We start from the raw sequence: 20,310 nt of genomic DNA, 5'->3' as shown, positions 1-20,310 counted from the left end.
CCTTACACTGTGAGTTAAAAAACTACTGTTAAAAATAATATGGAAAATGTGAAACAAAAAATATGGTTATATTATTGCACATTTGGTCTTCTTGTGATCAAATGAATACTATTATTTGGGCAAGAAGGAATTGAAACTTAAAGCCAGAACTTAATTTTCTGGCATTATAGAAGACCTAATAAAGTAAGTAAAAGCCAAAACAGAATAATGAAAATCTGTATTCACACTATTTCAAATGTTGGATAGGTTTGTAAGGCTTTTTAAAAAAAATGCTTGCAAAAAAGACACGAGAGAGAGAGGGAGAGAGAGAGAGAGGAGAGAGAGAGAGAGACAGAGACAGACAGACAGACAGGAGAGAGAGAGTTGGGGGAAGGGGAGAGAGAGAGAGAGATTTCTTCACAAAGCCAGATCAATGAGAAATCACAAAGCTGGAGAAACAGGTAAGTACTATATGCAGAGGCTGACCAGGTTCACTCCATGGTGACTCTCCAATTCTATTTTACTTTTATTTTGCTTAAGCAAAAGATGTGTGTTTAAAAATTCTCAAGGCTGGGAAGTCCAAGATGATGATACTTGTTCAATCTTTTATGCAGTCTTTTTGAAGTCTTTCCTAGATTTCAAGTGGTCAGCTTCATAATTTGGGAGCACAAGTTATGTTTTAATGAATCCTGCTCTGGAGATAAGGCATAAAATGGGAATTCTTCAAGGTGGAAGATAGACTAAATCCTCAAAATAAAGCCCAGATAGAAGAAGAGTAATCTGGTCAGTTAAAGGATAACATAACACAAGCCTATTCCAAAAGAAGATAAGACTTACTAGTCTTGGCTTAACCAGAGAAGAAAAGGCTTGGGGTAAAGGCTTTCTTAATAATCTATGAGCCCTCATAAATCTACAGGATTATGAGATGTCTAGTTTGTAGTGAAAACAAAAGCTACATTGAAAATATAAAACTAATCAATTTGGTATATACCCAGAAGGGTCAAATTTAGAGAATGTGGGTAAATGCTAAGACTTAGAGATGTGTTAAGTATTTATAGTATGTTGCTAGCAGTTTGTTTTCAAATAATAGAACAGAATGTTAGTGTTTACAGTGATTAAATATAGCAAAATATTTACTGCTGAATTAAGTGAACATATATATTGTTCACTTAAAAATTTCAAATGACAATATGAGTGATTCCAGGCCAAATGGAAAATAAGATAGCTTGAAGCTTTCCATATAAGAGACCTAGAATTTTGTTATAAACTATTAACAGGACCATATGTTATTTCCATGAGTAGCAGTTTTTCCATCTATATCAGGTTTTCTCTTGTGAACACTTCAGGATCACAAGTAACAGTTCAGTAACCTAGTTAAAACCTGTTTCAATAATCAAGGGATAATATGGATATTTGTTTATTTTTCAAGTCTCTATTTTATTTAATTGACTATATTTGGAGAATTCTACAAAATCTTAACTAGTACTGTGTAATAAATTTTCAGATCCGCTAATGTAAGTTCATTACCATTATCTTATTTCTAAGAAGCAATTTCTGGTGTTCTGCATTTGGGAAATAAGCTTATCATTCCTATTGTGGTGGATTCGCTTATAAAATAATCTTTCTTAATTGCTTTTTGATGATCTTCTGGCTATCAGTCTCCATTTTAGACACTGCTTCTCATACATATCTTTCTTATGTGTCTTGGAAATGTTCATGTTTCCACAGTTCCTAGGAAAAAAATACATTCAGGCATTTTAATGGCATTCATTTCTTTCATAATTTTTGTTCGAGTTATGCCTAAGCTCCAATGTGAAATTTTTCTTTTTCCTTAATGATGACTTGTCTTTTTCATTCCATCATTCATGACTTACCTTCACGATATTTCTTTGATTTCGCCTTTTTATTTCTTTTCTCCCTTAAAGAATCCCTCCAAAATTTTGTGGGTGGTGGTCTACAGCCTTGTGAATTCTCCTTAATGACTACACAACTCAAAACACTTCCCTTTCACATAACCCTAGCGGTGCAAAAAGTCTATCTGTCCTAATGTATTCTGATTATTTCTATTTTTTGTTCTGAAACCCTTTGAAAGTGAGGATATATATCTATATCTGTCTATATATAGATACATACATAAACCAATATCTGTTTATAATAGTAATAGACAGATAGAGATAGATATGTATCACACACACACCTATATAGATATAGTTATATCCCAAATTTTCATCTTTTGTTTTCCTGTACATAGTTCCTCAGAATTCTACATTGCAAAAAGAATTTAGTAAGCTCTCAAGAATTGATGGACACAGACTTTTTGTTCAACAGATATTTGAGAGATGTAATTTAAAAGAAATGAATGACGACATAATAGTTTATGGTCTTTCCTCTGTCACTTGCTAGCTGGGTTTAATCAAATTGCTTCATTCCTATGATCTTTAGTTTCCTTTTTTTTTTTTTTTATTTTGATAGTCCTGGGGCTTGAACTCGGCCTGGGTGCTGACCATGAGCTCCTCTTGCTCAAGGCTAGCATCCTACTACTTGAGCCACTGTGCTACTTCTGGATTTTTTTTCTGATTAATTGGTGATAAGAGTGTCATGGACTTTTCTGCCTGGGCTGCCTTCAAACTGTGATCCTCAGATCTCAGCCTCCTGAGTAACTAGGATTACAGGTGAGCGCCAAGCTCAGTTCCTTATTTCTCAAAGATTGTAATGATCATTGCAAAATGCAGGATCATGAGAGAACTCCCTCTAAAGTGTTTCACATTCCAAATGCTCAATATGTTCCTGATATTTTTTCTGTTATAAAAAGCTTTATTATAGGAAATTTGTAAAAAATGAAGCTCCAAGAGGAAAATATAAATCTTAAATAAAACACCACCTAGAAATAATTAATAGTTAATACTTTCAATACATTTACCTTATAATGTTTACCTGTGCATATATAAAGTAATCTATATATATAATTTTTGTTTTGTTAAACCTTTCCTTCAAATTTATAATTATCCTGGCTTACAAAAGATTTCACTTTTACTATGTAGTCAATGATATAAAATAAGTATAATCCATCTTCCAGTCAAATAATATGGAACTGAAATATACGCATATGGCACTCTTACGTATATGATGAACTTGTGTATGTGGCATACATTGTATGTCATTTCCTTGTGTCTGTGAGCATGGAAAAAGTTCTGGAAGGATCTATACCAGTATTACAATAGCACTACCAATTGGCTAATGAGGCATGAGACAATTATTTTTCTTCTTAATGCCTACCAGAATTTCACATTTTCTGAAAAATGAGCATAAAAGTATGTCAACCAAGAGGAAAACCATCATTTTGAAACAAATATACAGATTTTAGTGCCAAGCATGGCTTTAATTGCTATGAATGTCAGTGAAATGACATACAAAACCCTTAATTATGTGAAGTTTAACATTTCTGGGAAGGGAGATTTTTTTCTTTAATACATTCATACATAAATTATAATATGTGTTCAAAGCTAGCAAGCATTGGGAAAAGTAGGGCCTGGCAAGGAGTAATCAAGCATTCGGAGAAGGAGTATTTTAAATGAGGTCAGGGAAAGCCTCATGTAGAACCCGGACTCGCTTTTATAACCTTTTTTTTATAGAGTTATCATATTTACTTAGACTAAGGATTATTTTTCAAGTATCATGAAGATATTGAGATTCAATCTCATTTTAACTATTGAAGATAACCCTGAAATTTACTGATTTACTGCTGCCCATAAATATCTTTCAGGAGAACCTGCCCTGGACAGTGCAGGGCAGGGGGGTTGTGTGTGACTTAGCTGGCTTAGCTGATTAAGAAGGTTAGCCAAACTTGTATGTGAGTTTTATCGTGACATTATAATAACTTTATAACTGACATTAGATGCTGTCTCTAGAAGTCATGCCAGTCATGTGATTCAACAAGATATTGGCTCATAGTTACGTTCTATTAGAATGCCTATACAGTAATATGACAGATTCAAACCATTTCATTTGTGTAGTTATTAGTGATGCGCTTTTACAAATGTTAGTTTACTTGATTGTAAAGAAATAAAACAGGTACTTTTAATTCTACTTTTGAAAGATAGAAAGCCAATAAGGTAATTTGCTGTCTTGTGGGAAATCAAATCTATTTTCGAAGGCAATGCAGGATTTAACTTCTGGAAACTATGATAGGCAATGAAGGGAAATATACAGTTTATGACTAAAATAGTTTATTATGGGTTGGAGATATAGTTCAATGGTAGAGTACTAACATATCATAGACAAAGTCTTGGGTTCAATTCTTAGCACTGCTAAAAACAAAAGTTTACTGAAAAAATGGTCTACATTAAATTCTAATATGCTATTATATGAGTAAAAAACAAAAAGTTTGCTAAAACTATATTAAGCATAAAATGAAATTATATTAAGTGTGAATACTTATGCATCTATAAGAATAATTTGAGAAGTGGAATGAAATCTAGCTTTTTAATGCTTTGATATGGTATAACTTTTGCTGTTATTAAAATAGATCTGCTATTTTTAATCACACTGTATTTTTATCTGATAGATAAATATACCTGTTACAAAAATATTCCCTTAAAATGAAAACATGCAATTTAAGCTTCTCATGTTTAAACAGCTTTAAATTATCTTTCAGTTGAAACAGCAGTTTTTTTCATAGATGTAACTCTCTCAGTAATAATTCTAGATAAAACATCTAGAGCATCAGTTTAGAGGATTAAGGAATTTCATTTCTCCCCTGGTTGAGAACAAAACCAATAAAGTGTGGGAATCAGCCTACTTAAAAGTATTAGAGAGCAACATATGTACATACAAGGGAAAACTGGTAGGTTACTTGTATTGACTTTAGGCTGACGATGTGTTCAATTTTATGTTAATGAGTCCCTTCTAGAGAGGGCTCAAGTCAGGAGCATGTACTATCAGAGCTCTTGATGGGCATAAAAGTTAGTACTATCAGAGTTTTTGCATTGATTATTGTTGTACCTATGGTAAACAGAGCTCATGCCCAAACCAGACAGGCATTACTTGGGCTAGTATTCTACAATCTACTTGCAAAACATGTTTTCTTATTAACATAACAAAGCTCATTTTAATATTTACTAATTAAATTTATTGCTTATTTATTTATGCAAGTGCCGAGCCTTGAACTCAAGGCCTGGGCCCTGTACCTGGAATTTTTTAAATCAAGGTTAGTGCTCTACCACTTGACCCACAGCTCCACTTCTGGCTTTTTGCTGTTTAATTGGAGGTAAGAGTCTCACAGACTTTCCTGCCTGAGTTGGCTTTGAACCACAATCCTTAGATCTCAGTTTCCTGAACATCAAGGATTATGGCATGAGCCATTGGGCATTCCTGTAGTTACTTGCAATCTTTGTTGTGAATATTAATAATGATCAGAACCTTTACTTTTTATGCTTGCTAACTTATTATTGATAGGTTTCTGCTATTAATTCAACAATTGCTTATTGAATTTATTAGGTGACTTTGGTCTAGTCTTTACCCAGGTGGAAGAATGCAATGCTGTTTCTTTTAGAATCTTGGTGGTCAGAATTAACTTCCCCTTCTCTCTTTTTTACTGACGTCATCCACAGTCATTTGACATCTGAAAACCACCCATTTCACTGGAAGGGGAAATGACTTCAACTTCTTGCTCAAACCCTGGCACAGACAAGTTTCATCCTTCTGAGAAAAGCACAAATTGACCACAGAACTTCAAATTACACTTGTTTACCCATAAGTACAAATTCAGTTCTGACTAGGCTTTAGTGTGCTTGAAGCACCTTTGGGGCTCCATTTGAAATCTAGAAATATTTTATATCCAAAAGCTTGGCTAATGAAGAGATGAGAGACAGTCTGTAGAAAACTTCCCACTAAAATTTTCAGGATAGAACAAAATATTCCCAGCCATCTGATTAGTAGCAGGTCGATCTTCTATTATGGGAAGAAACAGGAAAAAAGAATAGTGATAGCGAAAAGTTGTCTGAATTTAGGGAAGACTTGTTGGAAACAAACTGCCTGTGACACATTGATATATCATTTAAGGAACTGTCTCTATCTGGAAGGTTAAAGGACACACACACACACACACACACACACACACACATTCCTTTCAAATTTAAAAATCACACAGAGTAGCTCTTGCATAAAATCCTAGCACTTGGGAGGCTGAGGTTAGAATAAAAAAAGTTTTAGGCCAGCTTGGGCTACATAGGAAAGCAAAGTGAGTGTGGATCACATAACAAGACCTTGTCTCAAAAACAAAAACAAAACCATCTTCAATAATGGGAGAAGGTTAATGGTCCTTTTTGGAACCTACAAGAGCACCAACATGCCTCTTTATATTAATATAAAATTATATAATATATATATATATATATATATGTCAAAATGAACTCCAAACTATGGAAATAAGAGTTTTCTCTCTTAAGAAAAGAGTTGGAGGGGCTGGGAAGGTGGCTCAGTGGTAGAGCTCTTGCCTTGCATGCCTGAGGCCCTGGGTTCAATTCCTCAGCACCACATAAGAAAAAAGCTGGAAGTGGCGCTGTGGCTCAAGTGGTAGAGCACTAGCCTTGAGCTGAAGAGCTGAGGGACAGCGCCCAGGCCCAGCGTTCAGGCCCCATGACTGGACCAAAAAAAAAAAAAGAGTTGGAGGAAACTATAAAACTAAGTCACTCCCTCTGATCAGCTAAGGTATGTACAGAAATATATCTAAAGGAATTTTTAAAAGAGGCAGATCTCTAAGTAAAAAAATAATTTATATACACATCTATTTCTTACAATATCAGTGTAGCCTAAAATGGCCTTCTTACTTAAATGGATAGATTTGTTACAAGTTCCCACTTTAGGGTGGAAAATTTCATTTTATTTCCAAAGGGTAATATTTGAGGTAAAGAAATATAAGCAGATTATCTCATGTCAGCAAACTGGGTTCTCCTTGAAGCTGTGAGCCAGGTACAAGGCCTTGAACTTAATAATACAGTAGATGTCCTATAACTATTGATTTGATAAATCATCATCTATTTTGTTGGTACATAAAAATGTAACTTTTTTTTTGTCTGTCATGAGACTTGAACTCTGGGCCTGGGCGCTGTCCCTCAGCTCTTCAGCTCAAAGCAGGCACTCTACTACTTAAACCACAGCGCCACTTCCAGTTTTCTGGTGGTTTATTAGAAATAAGAGTCTCACAGACTTTTCCTCCCTGGGCAGGCTTTGATCTCAGCCTCCTGAGTAGCTAGGATTATAGGCGTGAGCCACTGGAGCCTGGCTGCTGTTTTAATTCTTTCACCTTGTTTGAAGAAGTCTTTATATCATAAATCAGGAAATCATATAAAAATGCATTAGCCACAATTAAAGAAATCTAGCATTAGGTATATTAAGAGCTGGAGAGATACTGATAAGATATTCGGTATCCTTTTACTTTTCATGCTGAGGATTGAGCACTGCTAGTTCACACGTGCTAATTCACATATGATAGTTATACCACTGAGCTCAGTTCCAACTCAGTGTAGAATCTTTCTCCTTCTCTCTCTGTCTTCGGACAAGAAAAGCACTAACATACCAAAAATGCATGATTTCTTTTTTTTTTTTAGTCTCAGCATTTTTTTCACATTGTTTGATCCAGACCACCTCTCAACCAAGTGTGTTAAGGTAGTGGCTTCATTAGAAAGTTTATCTTGAGGTTTCACTTATGAATTAGTGGTGGTTTTACTGCAGGAGATGGGGTGAGATGGATCCCGAAATGAAAAAAGAAAGCATCAAATTCCTTGATGTTTTGACTTCAAATAATGAAAGTAATATGTATGTGGTCATTATTACTACTCTGTATAAAATTGAGATCATACTACATTTATAACTTTTTCTTTTTTCCCCCATATTATAAATGTTATTGCTGTTTACTGACTGTTGCTTTATTTACCACTGTGTCACAGGCACCTCCATAGGTAGATCTAACAGGTTCGAACACATTTACTTTCATTACCTGGCACCTGGGCGCTATCTCTCAGCTCTTCAGCTCAAGGTGAGCGCTCTACCACTTGAGCCACAGCACCACTTCTGGTTTTCTGGTGGTTTATTGGCAATAAGAATCTCATGGACTTTCCTGCCTGGGCTGGCTTAGAACTGTGATCTTCAGATCTCAACGTCCTGTGAGGCTTGGATTACAGGCGTAAGCCACCAGTGCCCTGCCATGTCAGTTTCTTAATGGATTTCTTATCATTCCCAATGTTGCAACAATTCCCTTACCAGGGAACTGAGAGAGTCATACTGCTTAGAATCATACTGTAATGTGGTCCTGTAAAGTATCTGTAAGTCAATAACAAATTCTGTCCAGAAGATGAGATGACTTCACCTTAGAAGGGCCCACCTTATCACAGCTCTTTGGGCTGGGCAGAGAGAACCTGTCTTGTCTACCTGTGGTGGGCAGTGAATTAGGAGCAATCAGAGGCACATTCTGGAAGGAGATCGTGCTGAATGTCAGTTGGGGAATGATCAGCTAAAACTTCAGAGGAAAGCATGCTAGCTTGACTTCCTTGTAGAACAACTTCTGAGTTTGACAAGATAGCAGTTAATGAATATAACTGGCAAGCTTTGTAATGATTGTTTTCTAGTACCAATAGCAAAGGAATTTTTAAATAAACCTGAGTCAAAATTTTGCTGCTTTCATATTGATGGCCCGACACTTTTTAAGTTCACTTAGCTGGGCGCTGGTGGCTCACGCCTATAATCCTAGTTACTTAGGAGGCTGAGATCTGAAGATAGTAGTTGAAAGCCAGCCCAGGCAAAAAAGTCCGTGAGATTCTTGTCTCCAATTAACCACCAGCAAACCAAAAGTGGCACTGTAGCTCAAGAGGTAGAGTACTTACCTTGAGCTGAAGAGGTCAGGGACAGCGCCCAGGTCCAGAGTTCAAGCCCCTCAACCGACCCCCCCCCCCAAATAAAAAAGTTGGCTTAAAAGTATAACATGTAAGAGGACTTTTGTTTATCAATTGTGCAAAAGAAGTGAATTTGAATTTATAGTATATAAATATTCCTTAATGTTTCCTATCTTATTAAAGAAATTTATTTCAATGTATACATCATTTAAATGTTAAAAATACTGCATCTTGATAAGTTTTATCTTCAGTGTTAATGTTTTTAGCTCTCAGATCATCATATAGTTCCTTCTCCAAGGCTACCACAGTTGTTTCTGCAATTGATCAGAGAGACAAGCACTTGATCATGGCCTTGGTTTCACTGTGGTGCTAATTGATCTAGAGCAGGTTTGGAACCCTGAGTATGGAGTCAATACAAAGCTGCTGGTATCAGGTAGTTCTCAGTAGCTGTGGAGAATATATCCTAATAGAAATCCATGGATCATGGGTACAGGACCTAACAAGGTAGTCAAACATTTAAGATAGAAAAGAATCTCTCTCTGTCTAAGTGTTGTAGGATTTGGATAGATCATTTCCTGTCATCCATGTTACCTTGTTTTTCAGAGTGCATTGAAACTGGATTGGTAACCCTGAGTGCTAGACTAGCAACGACAGCTCTTGAGTCACTTAACCACTCTGAGTTCACTTCTAGATCTACAGAATTAAGTTCACATATCATTAGCTTATAGAATTACTGGGAGGTTTCAATGACATGACAAATAAAATGTTTAAAAGTTTAGTTTCAAAGATGTGCTGATTGTTCTCTAAGAAAACTTTAGAATTCTCTCTGAAGGAGCTTCTCATTAGAATTAAAAAGATTACCATTCTGTGTAGAATGGTAACAGAGTAAGGAAAAGGTACTGAAATATGAACCATGATGGAATCAGTCCAATATTATCAATGTTTTAGCTACAAAACATTTTCTATGTTCTTTATCTCATTAATTTCTCATAAAAATTCTGTGAATCAGACAGGCTAATTGTTAGACCTGAGTAAGACGAATTAAATGGATTGAGCCCTCATGCTTATCTTGCAATTCTATAATGGCGTGAATTATTTTTAATCTTATAGTCCAGTGCTTTATACTGTGTTCTAAGCTACCTGTCAGAACCATGCAGCTGACAGAGAGTTGAAAGTGTAATGGATTCCACAGTTGTATCTGGAGACCCTATATGATCCTTAGAAAAAAAACCACAACATTTAAATAATAATGGTAGGCCTATTTGGAGGGGAGGGTACATTTTAAGACCATTGACATCCCGAGGACCATACTAAACATGCATTTCTTGCATGAATTGGACCAAAGGAGTTGTGTTTCTAACATCCGACTCACTCTGTCGTTAGCAGTTTCTGAACTGAAATTAACTATTTGGGGAGAGTCCCTTCCAACTTTGGTGAACAGGCTGGCATGTTTTCTGTTGGCTAACATATTTCTTAAGGCCTACAAATAGTTGTCTTTATCCTTTGGTTGATATTGGACCACTTTTCTGTTTTGATGCAATTTGTGCTAGTACACACAGCTTGTGTTGCGTCTTGAGAGTATAAAATCTCTCAAAATGAAGAGTGTATTATACCTCCATACTCCCAATGCCTGGCTAACAACCTGACACAATAGTTTCTCAATAAATGCTTGGTGCTGCTGTTTCATTTGTTTTGAGATACGATTCAGTATTAACATCTTAGGAAAAGAAATCATCATATGAAAGAGGATGGGTTTAGAATAAGCAATAACTGCTCCCTTCCTGTCTGTGCTGTCACTGAACTCTTGGGAATCAATAAAGACAATTAATTGCTAGGAAGATTAGAGTGTTGCAGAACGTATAAACAATTACCATATACACTTGAAAGCAAGAGATAGAAAAAAAAAGGGTCCTGACTCTCTCTAACATAAACGCAAGTCTATGGAAAATTGAATCTAAGACCAGAACAGATTGAAACGCTCAACGAGGAAAAAAGAGCTTCTGGGCTAATGTTGTATTTCTTATTTCCAAAGAATAGAAAAAGAGCATCTTGTTTAGTCCTCAGAATTATAGTGATTTACTTTCAGCTTAAACAAGCATCACAAACAAATACTGGCAGGCAGAGGGCCCTTTGGGAGCAGCCAAAGAAATCTGTTTTTGTGTCATTCCAAGTTCTCTGGTTTGGCTGCTCCACAGAAAAGTGGAACAAAGACTTAAGGATGGCTTCGTGCTCAAGACTAAGTGGCTCTTAGGGCTCCGGGGCTATTTATAGCTCGTTGGCTGATGCTAAGGACTTCCTGCTCTATTCAGCATCATGCACATGGCAGCTCCAGGACGGAGGCACAGACTCTTGGAGGGTGTGATCAAGGGGGAGACTTTCCAGACGGTTGTGTTTCTCATCTTCTTCATGTGTGCATTCTATTTGTAGATGTTATGAGGTCAGACTCATCAGAGATGACTGATGTGGAGTCTGGGATCAACACCTTTGCAGCCTCAGCCAGGACTGGCCGCCGGAATGCCTTACCTGACATCCAGAGTTCATCTGTTACCGGCGTGAATTCTGATTTGCCCCTGAAGCTGGCAGCTCTCACCATGAAGGAAGGTAAGGCTTCCAAGCCTCATTAAATAAGTGTGCACTTCTCTCTCTTAGTTAATCCTTTTTTTTCTAGAAAACTCTGGCATACAGTGCTTTATGTTTCTTGTGGATTTAACGTATCCCATGTTTTGCATATGGTTAAGACCTTTCAGCATTTCTGAGCTAGGCATTTTATCTATCTATCTATCTATCTATCTATCTATCTATCTATCTATCTATCTATCTATCTATCTATCTATCTATCTATCTATCGCAAGTCCTGGGGCTTGAATTTAGGGCCTGGGCACTGTCCCTGAGCTTCTTTTGCTCAAGGCCACTTGAACCCACAGCACCACTTCTGATTTTTTTTGTTCATGTGGTTCTGAAGAATCTAACTCAAGGCTTCATGCATGCTAGGCAAGCACTGTACATTCCCAGGCCATTTGTGGCAATGGATGTCCTATTTCTTTATCACATGTGTTTAGTAGTGCACAGGGCTCATGGAAATACAAAATGATCCTTTTCTCAATGAGATTATGCAATGTTTTTTGTATTTTTATTGTAAAAATACTGTACAGAGAGGTTACAGTTACATGAGTAAGGTAATGAGTGTAATTCCTATTGAGCGTTGTTTACTCCCAAATCACACAATTTTTTGAGAAGCATTCCAAAAAGTAATTGCATCCTGGTAATTGCATTGCAAATAAACCTTTGGATAAAAGTGATCATTTTTCAAACAGTGGGAAAAGTTGAATTAAGAAAATGAGAAAGTTGTGACACCAGTGAAGGAAGGTCTATAATTCTTGCATGTAGTTCATTTAACTCCCTGGGTTGTCCTTAGTCTGAAAATAAATGAAAGAGTACTTCAATAAAATCAAAAGTGCGTTTGTATATATATATGCAGAAATGTAATCCTCAGGGGAACAAAGCAAGAGAAAGCTAAAAGCTGCTACACCTCTATTCTGTTCATGGCACCACGGGAATAAGGCTCTTGACTCTAAGTTTCAGGTGATTATTTACTACCTGATAAAGCTGCAAATGTTCCTGGCCTGATGTCTATGAAATACTTAGATCCTTGTTAGAGTGGGACCATGATCAATTTCTGGAGTCTTCTAGTAATTTCACTTTCCTCTAAAGACCATTGCATTTCTCATATGGGACACAAATGACAGTAAATAAAAGGGCAAGTATTTTTTTTTAAATTATAAGATGAACGATAGCCGGGCACTAGTGGCTCACGTCTGTAATCCTAGCTACTAAGGAGGCTGAGATCTGAGGATCATGGTTCAAAGCCAGCCTGGGCAGGAAAGTCTGAGAGACTCTTATCTCCAATAAACCACTGAGAAAAACTGGAAGTGGCATTCTGGCTCAAGTGGTAGAGTACTAACCTTGAGCTGAAGAGCTGAGGAACAGCGCCCAAGCCCAGAGTTCACGTCCCACATTCCAAAAAAGAACAAAACATATGGAAGAGCTAAAGAGAAGACAAGAAACAAATATATAATGCTTTTGACCTTCTAAATTTGCAAAGAAAAAGTCAGAAGTGGCACTGTGGTTCAAGTGACAGAGCACTAACCTTGAGCTGAAGAGGCTCAGGGGTGGCACCCAGACCCTGAATTCAAGCCCCAGAACAGGAAAAAAAATGCTTACTTAAAGATTACATAATTTAACCCACCAAATGAAACTTTAATGCTTACTGCCATTACTGAGATAAGCAAGAAGGAGCAAACTACACTGGGAGGGTTGTAGCACTCTCCATTTTATTTCCATCACTGGAGAGTCTATTGCTATAATTTTCTTTATTATTTTTCAAATAAAGTAAGGACATCAATTAAGTGTTCAAAAATGCTGAAAACCAATGACATGTAATACCAGATGTTAAAGAATAAAGACATAGACTTACAGATGTAGATGATATAGTTGATGCTATCAGTAAAGAGATTTAAAGCTCATCTCCTTTTTCATTAGCTAAGCACAAATATGAATAGAATATTTAAATGAATAATGTGAAATTGCTAATGAACACTGGAAGCACAAAGAAATCTCAAATATTTTGGTTTCAATGCTTCAGCCATTTAAAAATCAAATTCTAAATCCAGGCACTGGTGGCTCACAGCTACCCAGAAGGTTGAGATTTGAGGATCACAGTTCAATGTCAGCCAAGGTGGAAGAGTTGTGAGACTCTTATCTCCAATAACTACTCAGAAAAAGCCAAAAGTAGAGCTATGGCTCAAGTGGTAGAACACTAGCTTTGAGCACAAAGAGGCTCAGGAACAGCACCTAGGCCCTGAGTTCAAGCCCCAGGACTGGTAAAATAATAAATAAATCAATAAAATTCTAGGAAAGAAAGACCAGTAGCTTTTCTAGGCATATCCTCGTGTATAGCACAAATGAACTGCATGCTGCATAAGATTAACCTGAAAGTTGCTTAGTTTATTTATGTTTAAATAGACCCCTTACAAGTTGAAAATCCTTATAGGAAGGCGATGATGCCTTATGATACGTCAGCAAAGGATAACAAAGGGTGGCATCCTAGAAAATTAGAAAAGTCACAAAATACTATGTCTTTTTTTTTTTTTTCAGGTAAGGGGTAGGTTTATTCAGTAGACCTGCTGGGACCAGGCAAGGGTGGCACTCCACGTGGCTGGGAAAGGCCTGGGAATGAGAGAGAGCTGGGAAAGAGAGGAAAGAGCTAGAAAAGACCAGAAAGAGGGGTAAGAACAGTAGCACTCACGTGGTATTCAGGTAAGGGGTAGGTTTATTCAGTAGACCTGCTGGGACCAGGCAAGGTTGGCACTCCACGTGGCTGGGAAAGAGAGAGAGCAAGAAAAGAACAGAGAGAGAGCTAGAGTAGAACAGAGAGAGCAAGAAAAGAGCAGCAAGAGCAAGAACAAGCGCAAGAAAAGAGAGAGAGAGCTAGAATAGAACAGAGAGCAAGAAAAGAGCAGCAAGAGCAAGAGCAAGAGCAAGAGCAAGAGCAAGAGCAAGAGCAAGAGCAAGCCTATGTCTTTTCTTACCTTCATCATTACTATTTGACCTATCATTCAACTTAGAACTCTTAAAAGACAGGCCTTCTAACAGCTAGCAATACAGCGGTGAATGACTGGGGTGCATGTAAACTCCTACATTCCTGCAACTTCCATACCAACAGGAATATGCATATATATATATATATATGCACACATACATATGCACTTAAGTCACACATATGATACATAGCATGTATCATAAGTATATGTCATATATGATATACAAAATACAATATATGTCATATGCGTCAGAAACATATATAACACGATATATACATATAAAGAGGATCCTGATTATATTTATATGCCTATATTTTAGGTCTAACATCCACATTTGAGGGTAAGCACAAGACTTTTGTCCTTTTGAGCTGCTGCCTCGCTCTTAATAAGTAAGAGTTTATTGCAGAGAAAGTAGGTTGCCAAAGCCACTCACATCTTTCTTTTCATATTCCTATATGAATTTAGAGATAAGACACATTTTTCTTTAGTCAAGATAAAAATGACTCAGGTGGAGAAAGGAAAATCCAAATATCTTATGTAAATATAGCAAAATACATTTTGATATATTCTATATATGAATGGAAATTTCTTTTCCCCCCCAGATGTAAAAAAGAAAAGTGAAGAAACAACACAAGACCACCTAGAAAACCCCCCAAATGAAGAAAAATGAAGGCTTATCATTTATCAACCATGCTGAATTTATGCACATTGAACAACTTAGTGTTTCCTGAGATGTTTGATCTATGGCATCTGTGGTAACATGTGTGTTAGATAATTGTGTTGTGATACTACTCACTTGGATTGTAACTGTGATACCCAGTGTATGCTATTAAAAAGAAGGCTAGTTCTAAATTGCACCCAAGAATGTAGAACCACTTAAGTACATATTATTGTCTTAAACACAACAAAATCCACTGTCCTCTTTGTTATTAATTTGGCTGGATTTACGTTTTATGGTGATGGGGAAATATTTCTTGATAATATAAGCTAAACATTACTAATTTAAAATTTTATAAACTTTGTAGGAGATTATATTTTTTGGTGAGAAGGAATAATACTCCAAAAAAATCACATGAATAAAGTGTGTTTATTTTTAACCAAAATTGCACTGGATTTTCCCAAAACGTTAGAAGAAAATAACATAAATATCTCTAGGGTGATTTTGTCTGATGTATTTTGCATTAGGTCTGTGCATACTATGATTCTTCATGTTGATCCTTAGAATGTAAAATGTGTAACACATTGCTAACATGAAATATGCCTATTAAATGACGCACCGTAACCTGGGTATGTATGTGCCGCGTGTTTTATTTTAATGTGAATCATTCAAAATACCACTTGCCTCATGCTACCTTTTCTTATTCTTTGGGCTTTTGTGTATATGAGTTGTTTCTAAGCAATTTCCTCAGGAATGCAAACCTTAATTTTTATATCATTCCTAAAGTAGATAACATAGCAGTAAGCACTTAAAGTATGGAGTGGATATTGTATACTTTTAATATACATATTTAAGTATCTATTTTAAAAGGAATAAAGACAAACCAAAGCTTTAGTGAATTTTAATTTACTAGATATTTTATGAAAATAATAGAATTCTGTATGTTAAATTTTTTGAATAATTTAATGTTCCGCTATATATGCACACACCTATATTTTATTTGATTGTTGACTTAATCTACATCTGTATATATTAACCAAATAAACTTTCCCTCTAAGGAAATTTGTTGATATGTATTTTTCATTCTACTATCTGAAATATTCCAGGAGAAAAATGGTGATACATTTTAAAAGATAAAGGTACCATCATGGCTTTGTAAAACACTTCCTGATTATTATTTTACTGACAAAGCTTATCTTTACATCTGATATGTTTTCTACTGGGGAGGTGGGAGTATTGCTTCCTGGTGGACATTTGGCAATGTCTGAAGATAGTTCTGGCTACCACACAGGTGGAGGGAAGCAGGCAGTGGAGAGGAGGTGCTACTGGCACCTAGTGGAGAGAAGCTAGCCAAGTCACCCATAGCTAAGACTTATTTAGCTGTCCCCCCCACCGCATCTGTGGTACTGCGTTGAGAAACCACGAAGCTGAATCAACCTTTTAGTATGCAGAGATTTGCTTCTGACACACCTGCATGTGCATCAGCTCTGCTACAATGCTATTTGTATGATCTATGGTGCTTTGCATATTTCCAAATTTGTTGTAATCTGGCAGATGGTATTAATAGTCCTATGTGTGTTATTAGATGAGTAAAAGCAAATGAGCTCAGATGTGCTAAATGCTTGATGAATACCTGACCAAAAAAGTATTCAATAAATATTAGCCATCACCAGAACCATCACTTCCGATCTTATTGCTTTCATTCTCTGCAGTAGAGGTGGTGGGCAGCTCAGTTTCTTAACTTGTCTGTCTTCTGTATCCATTTGTGACTTCACAAATATGCCTGACGGATGGGGATAGGAGAAGACATTGTGCTAGAAATGGAAAATTCATGGTAATTACTGCATTAATGCCAACTCAATCATCATAATGTGCACTGACAGGTGATGAGCAAGTCATTTCTCTGGGGTTTCTTTTTGACAATGACTGCAACAAAACAATTTAAAGTTAGCATTTAAAGGAATAAAATTTCCCATGAAAATATAGACATTAAAAGAAAGTAACATAAGTTATAGTATCACATGATACATTCCCATATTTGAAAACTGTACAAAGCAATGTCATTAGTACTTCTAATGATATATATATATATTTATGTATATACTGAATGGTGTATATTCTCTATCCCATATGCATTACAATGTATGCATAAATGTGTCCCATTATATGCACATGCATTTTGTGTTATATAACACTGAAAGAATAAAAAGCAATTGTTATATTTTTAATTTTTAATTTTGGATGAGAAGCAGAGACAAAAACATAGAGGTTGCTATAGTTTAAAGACAAAATTGAATTGCCTACTATTGTTAGAAAATCAAGCTATTTTAGTGGAATCTAGGGTACTTAGTTAAACACAACCATCTAGTTGGGACTCATGAAAGGAAGCTCCCCTGACTTTTTTTGCTATTGTCTTTATATAAGATGTTTGGTTTAGTTGATAGTTAGAAAGTCTTAATAGTTCCAGAAAGCCAGGCTAAAGGGGGACAATAAAGCTCTAAAGCAGCTATCTGAAAACTATGCAAAAGAAGAGAAAGAGCAAAACTAGTCCATTTTGTGTCATTTGTCCACAGACACTTTTGAGATATGGATGGGAAAGGCTTACGTCCTATAAGAATGTGAGTAGGTAAGAGGTAGAATCCTTCCTGGAAAAGGAAATAATGCAATAAATGTAATTCTGTAGTTCCTATAGCTTGGGTATATTGAGCTAGTAATTTTGGGGGTAGGTTGTTGGAAAGAGGAAGGGTGATAGAAGAAAAGGATGGAGAGAGGGGAAGGGAAAGGGAGAAGAAAGGAGAGATAGAAAAAATAAAAATAAAAGAGTGAGTAAGGAAAGATATTACCAAAGCCACTACTCTAGTACTCTGTGAAACTTGACTTTAAAGGACATCTCTTCCATTTGCTCCCATCATTCTGGCTAATTACTTACTGTGTTGCAATTCCTTCAGTGTGTAAAATGGTGAATTATCATGAGGATTAAATAAGTGAATACAATAAATTGCCTGACATGTAACAAAAGGCATTGTTTATTATTATTATCCAGATGATAAGAATATCTTAGATTGCAGGTGCTGGTGGCATGCCTGTAACCCTAGCTCCTCAAGAGGCTGAGATCTTAGAGTTGTAGTTCAAAGCCATCCTAGGCAGGAAAGTCCTCAAAATTCTTTTCTCCAATTGATGACAAAAAAAGAAAAAAATAAAGAAGCTACGAGTGGAGTTATGGCAGAGCTGGTCTTGGAGTGGGATGAGGGAAGCTCAAAAACAGCACCAGACTCTGAGTTCAAGCCCTAAGACCTGCCCCCCAAATTAATGTAATTCATAGATTTATTTTTTCCGTATTATTTACTCACACTGATGTCCCTTTCCCTTTACTCTTTCCTTCCCATTACCATCACTCTTTAGCTAAACCTGGGGCTGTTCAATCAGTGATTTCTACTTTCTTCTGTTATTGATGAGAACTTTCAGAACATCAAAAGTCTACAGCTAATAAATACAGAAACAGTGGCTCAAAACAAAAGGTTGAAGCAAATATTGCTACTACCTGTTAAAAATCCCAAGTGGACTTCTTATTGACATCAATAGGAATAACTATTATACCTCTATGCTGAGTGATTGGAGATTACAAAGTACATACTAGCTTCCTTTGAAGCTTCATAAAAGTAATCCCACAAATAAGCTGTTTAACTTCTCACTTCACAGATGGAGAAAATGGATTGAAAAGGTGCTCTTGAGCAGTTACACAAGCAGTGGGCCGGGACAAGGCTCTGGGAGCCAGTATGCACATTGCCTTTCTTGCACCAAAAAGCCACTTTTCCATGATGCTCCATCCATGAAAATTGAAAAATTGAAAACCTTTATGTGTGGAGAATAGCATATGAATTATTGAGACTAAAAACATGTGACTTTATTTTTATTTGGTCAACACATTCCTTCTATTTATTCAACAGATTTTTATATGACACATTTTGTCACTTTATATGGCAAAAATTTAGATGGCAGAATCTGTTACTACATTGCCAACACACACACACACACACACACACACACACACACACACACACACACACACGTGCATGTGTGCACCTGCACACAGCAGTCCTGAGGTTTGAACTCAGGTCCTGGGCTCTGTCCCTGACATTTTTTCTCAAGGCTAGCACTCAACCCCTTGGCTTTTTTGGTAGTTTAGTGGAGATAGGCACACACTTTCCTGTCTAGGCTGGCTTCAAACCTTGATCCTCAGATCTCAACTTCCTGAGGAACTAGGATTACAGGTGTGAACCACTGGTACCTGGCTAGACTTTTAAGGACAATGAAGGAATGGAAAATGGATGAGAACCTCTGTCTCTTTTGTGTGAAAGATAGTGTCTCCACAAGGTAAGGGGAGAAAATGTTGATGGAAAGACATACTACCCTCAGGGTTGAGTTCTCTCATATGCGTGTGACTGCAGTAATCATAAAAAGGGTCCCCTAATTGTGAAGGTGTGTCATAGCTTTTATTACTGTGACAATCATTTTGCTTGTGTTGGCTCTTAGTTGTGGAAGTCTACAGGACCATGTTCCCATGGCCTGTGGCATCACTACATGGTGGCAGGATTGTGTGGTAGAGGAGGCCTGTTGGCCTGAGAGTGACTAGAAAACATATTAAAAAAGGGCTGGATTCCAGTAGTTTCTTTGAGAGCATGATCCCAGGGAACTGGACATGAGGCCACTAGAGCTCCGTTCCTAAAGCACCAATTCCCAGGAGCAGTTTGGGCTAGAGACCAAATCTTCAACACATTCAAAATCCAAGCTGTCGTAGAAAGTAATATAAAAGTAATCGGGCATGAGCTTACCATAAACTTTTAACAGTGGAAATTCTGGGAGAATGAGATCATCTCGTCTGCTTCATGTGTACTTCACACTGAGTGCTGTATGGCGAAAATGATGGCAGAGACCTCAAATGTCCTGTCTCCGTGTGTAGCAACTGAGGCCTGGGAGCTATGCTGAGAGGAAGAAACTCAAAACAAAAGTCCAGCTGCACTTTAGAAGCTGCGGAGTAGACAGGAAAACTCTAGTGAAAATTCTCACAGTGCATTAAACATTCTAGGCTTTCCATTTTATTGTTTTTCTTGAATAAGCATGATTTATTATATTGCCAAAGGTTAATGAACATCAGCAATTAACCTTGATGTTTTTAATTAACCTT

General features: G+C 36.7%; 1 protein-coding gene across 5 annotated transcripts in view; it reads left to right on the top strand.

The window, feature by feature from the left end:
- Window positions 1–16,187, top strand: part of Pkib (protein kinase (cAMP-dependent, catalytic) inhibitor beta) — a 96,467-nt gene extending 80,280 nt beyond the window's left edge. For 4 of the 5 annotated variants that reach the window (XM_013035121.1, XM_013035118.1, XM_013035120.1 and 1 more), the window contains 2 exons: window positions 11,295–11,468; window positions 15,070–16,187. In XM_013035121.1, coding sequence (XP_012890575.1) covers window positions 11,300–11,468; window positions 15,070–15,137 — 237 coding nt within the window. In that variant the 5' untranslated portion in view covers window positions 11,295–11,299 and the 3' untranslated portion in view covers window positions 15,138–16,187. Of the gene's footprint in view, window positions 1–6,818; window positions 6,823–11,294; window positions 11,469–15,069 lie in introns of all 5 variants that reach the window. The other variant, XM_013035122.1, reaches the window with a different exon arrangement.
- The last annotated feature ends 4,123 nt before the right edge of the window (window positions 16,188–20,310 follow it).

This window comes from Dipodomys ordii, unplaced genomic scaffold (genome assembly GCF_000151885.1).
Source record: "Dipodomys ordii isolate 6190 unplaced genomic scaffold, Dord_2.0 Scaffold204, whole genome shotgun sequence".
In the NCBI taxonomy this organism is placed as follows: Eukaryota; Metazoa; Chordata; class Mammalia; order Rodentia; family Heteromyidae; genus Dipodomys; species Dipodomys ordii.
The sequence above is the reverse complement of the archived record's forward strand: the minus strand, read 5'-3'. Positions and strand labels throughout refer to the sequence as shown.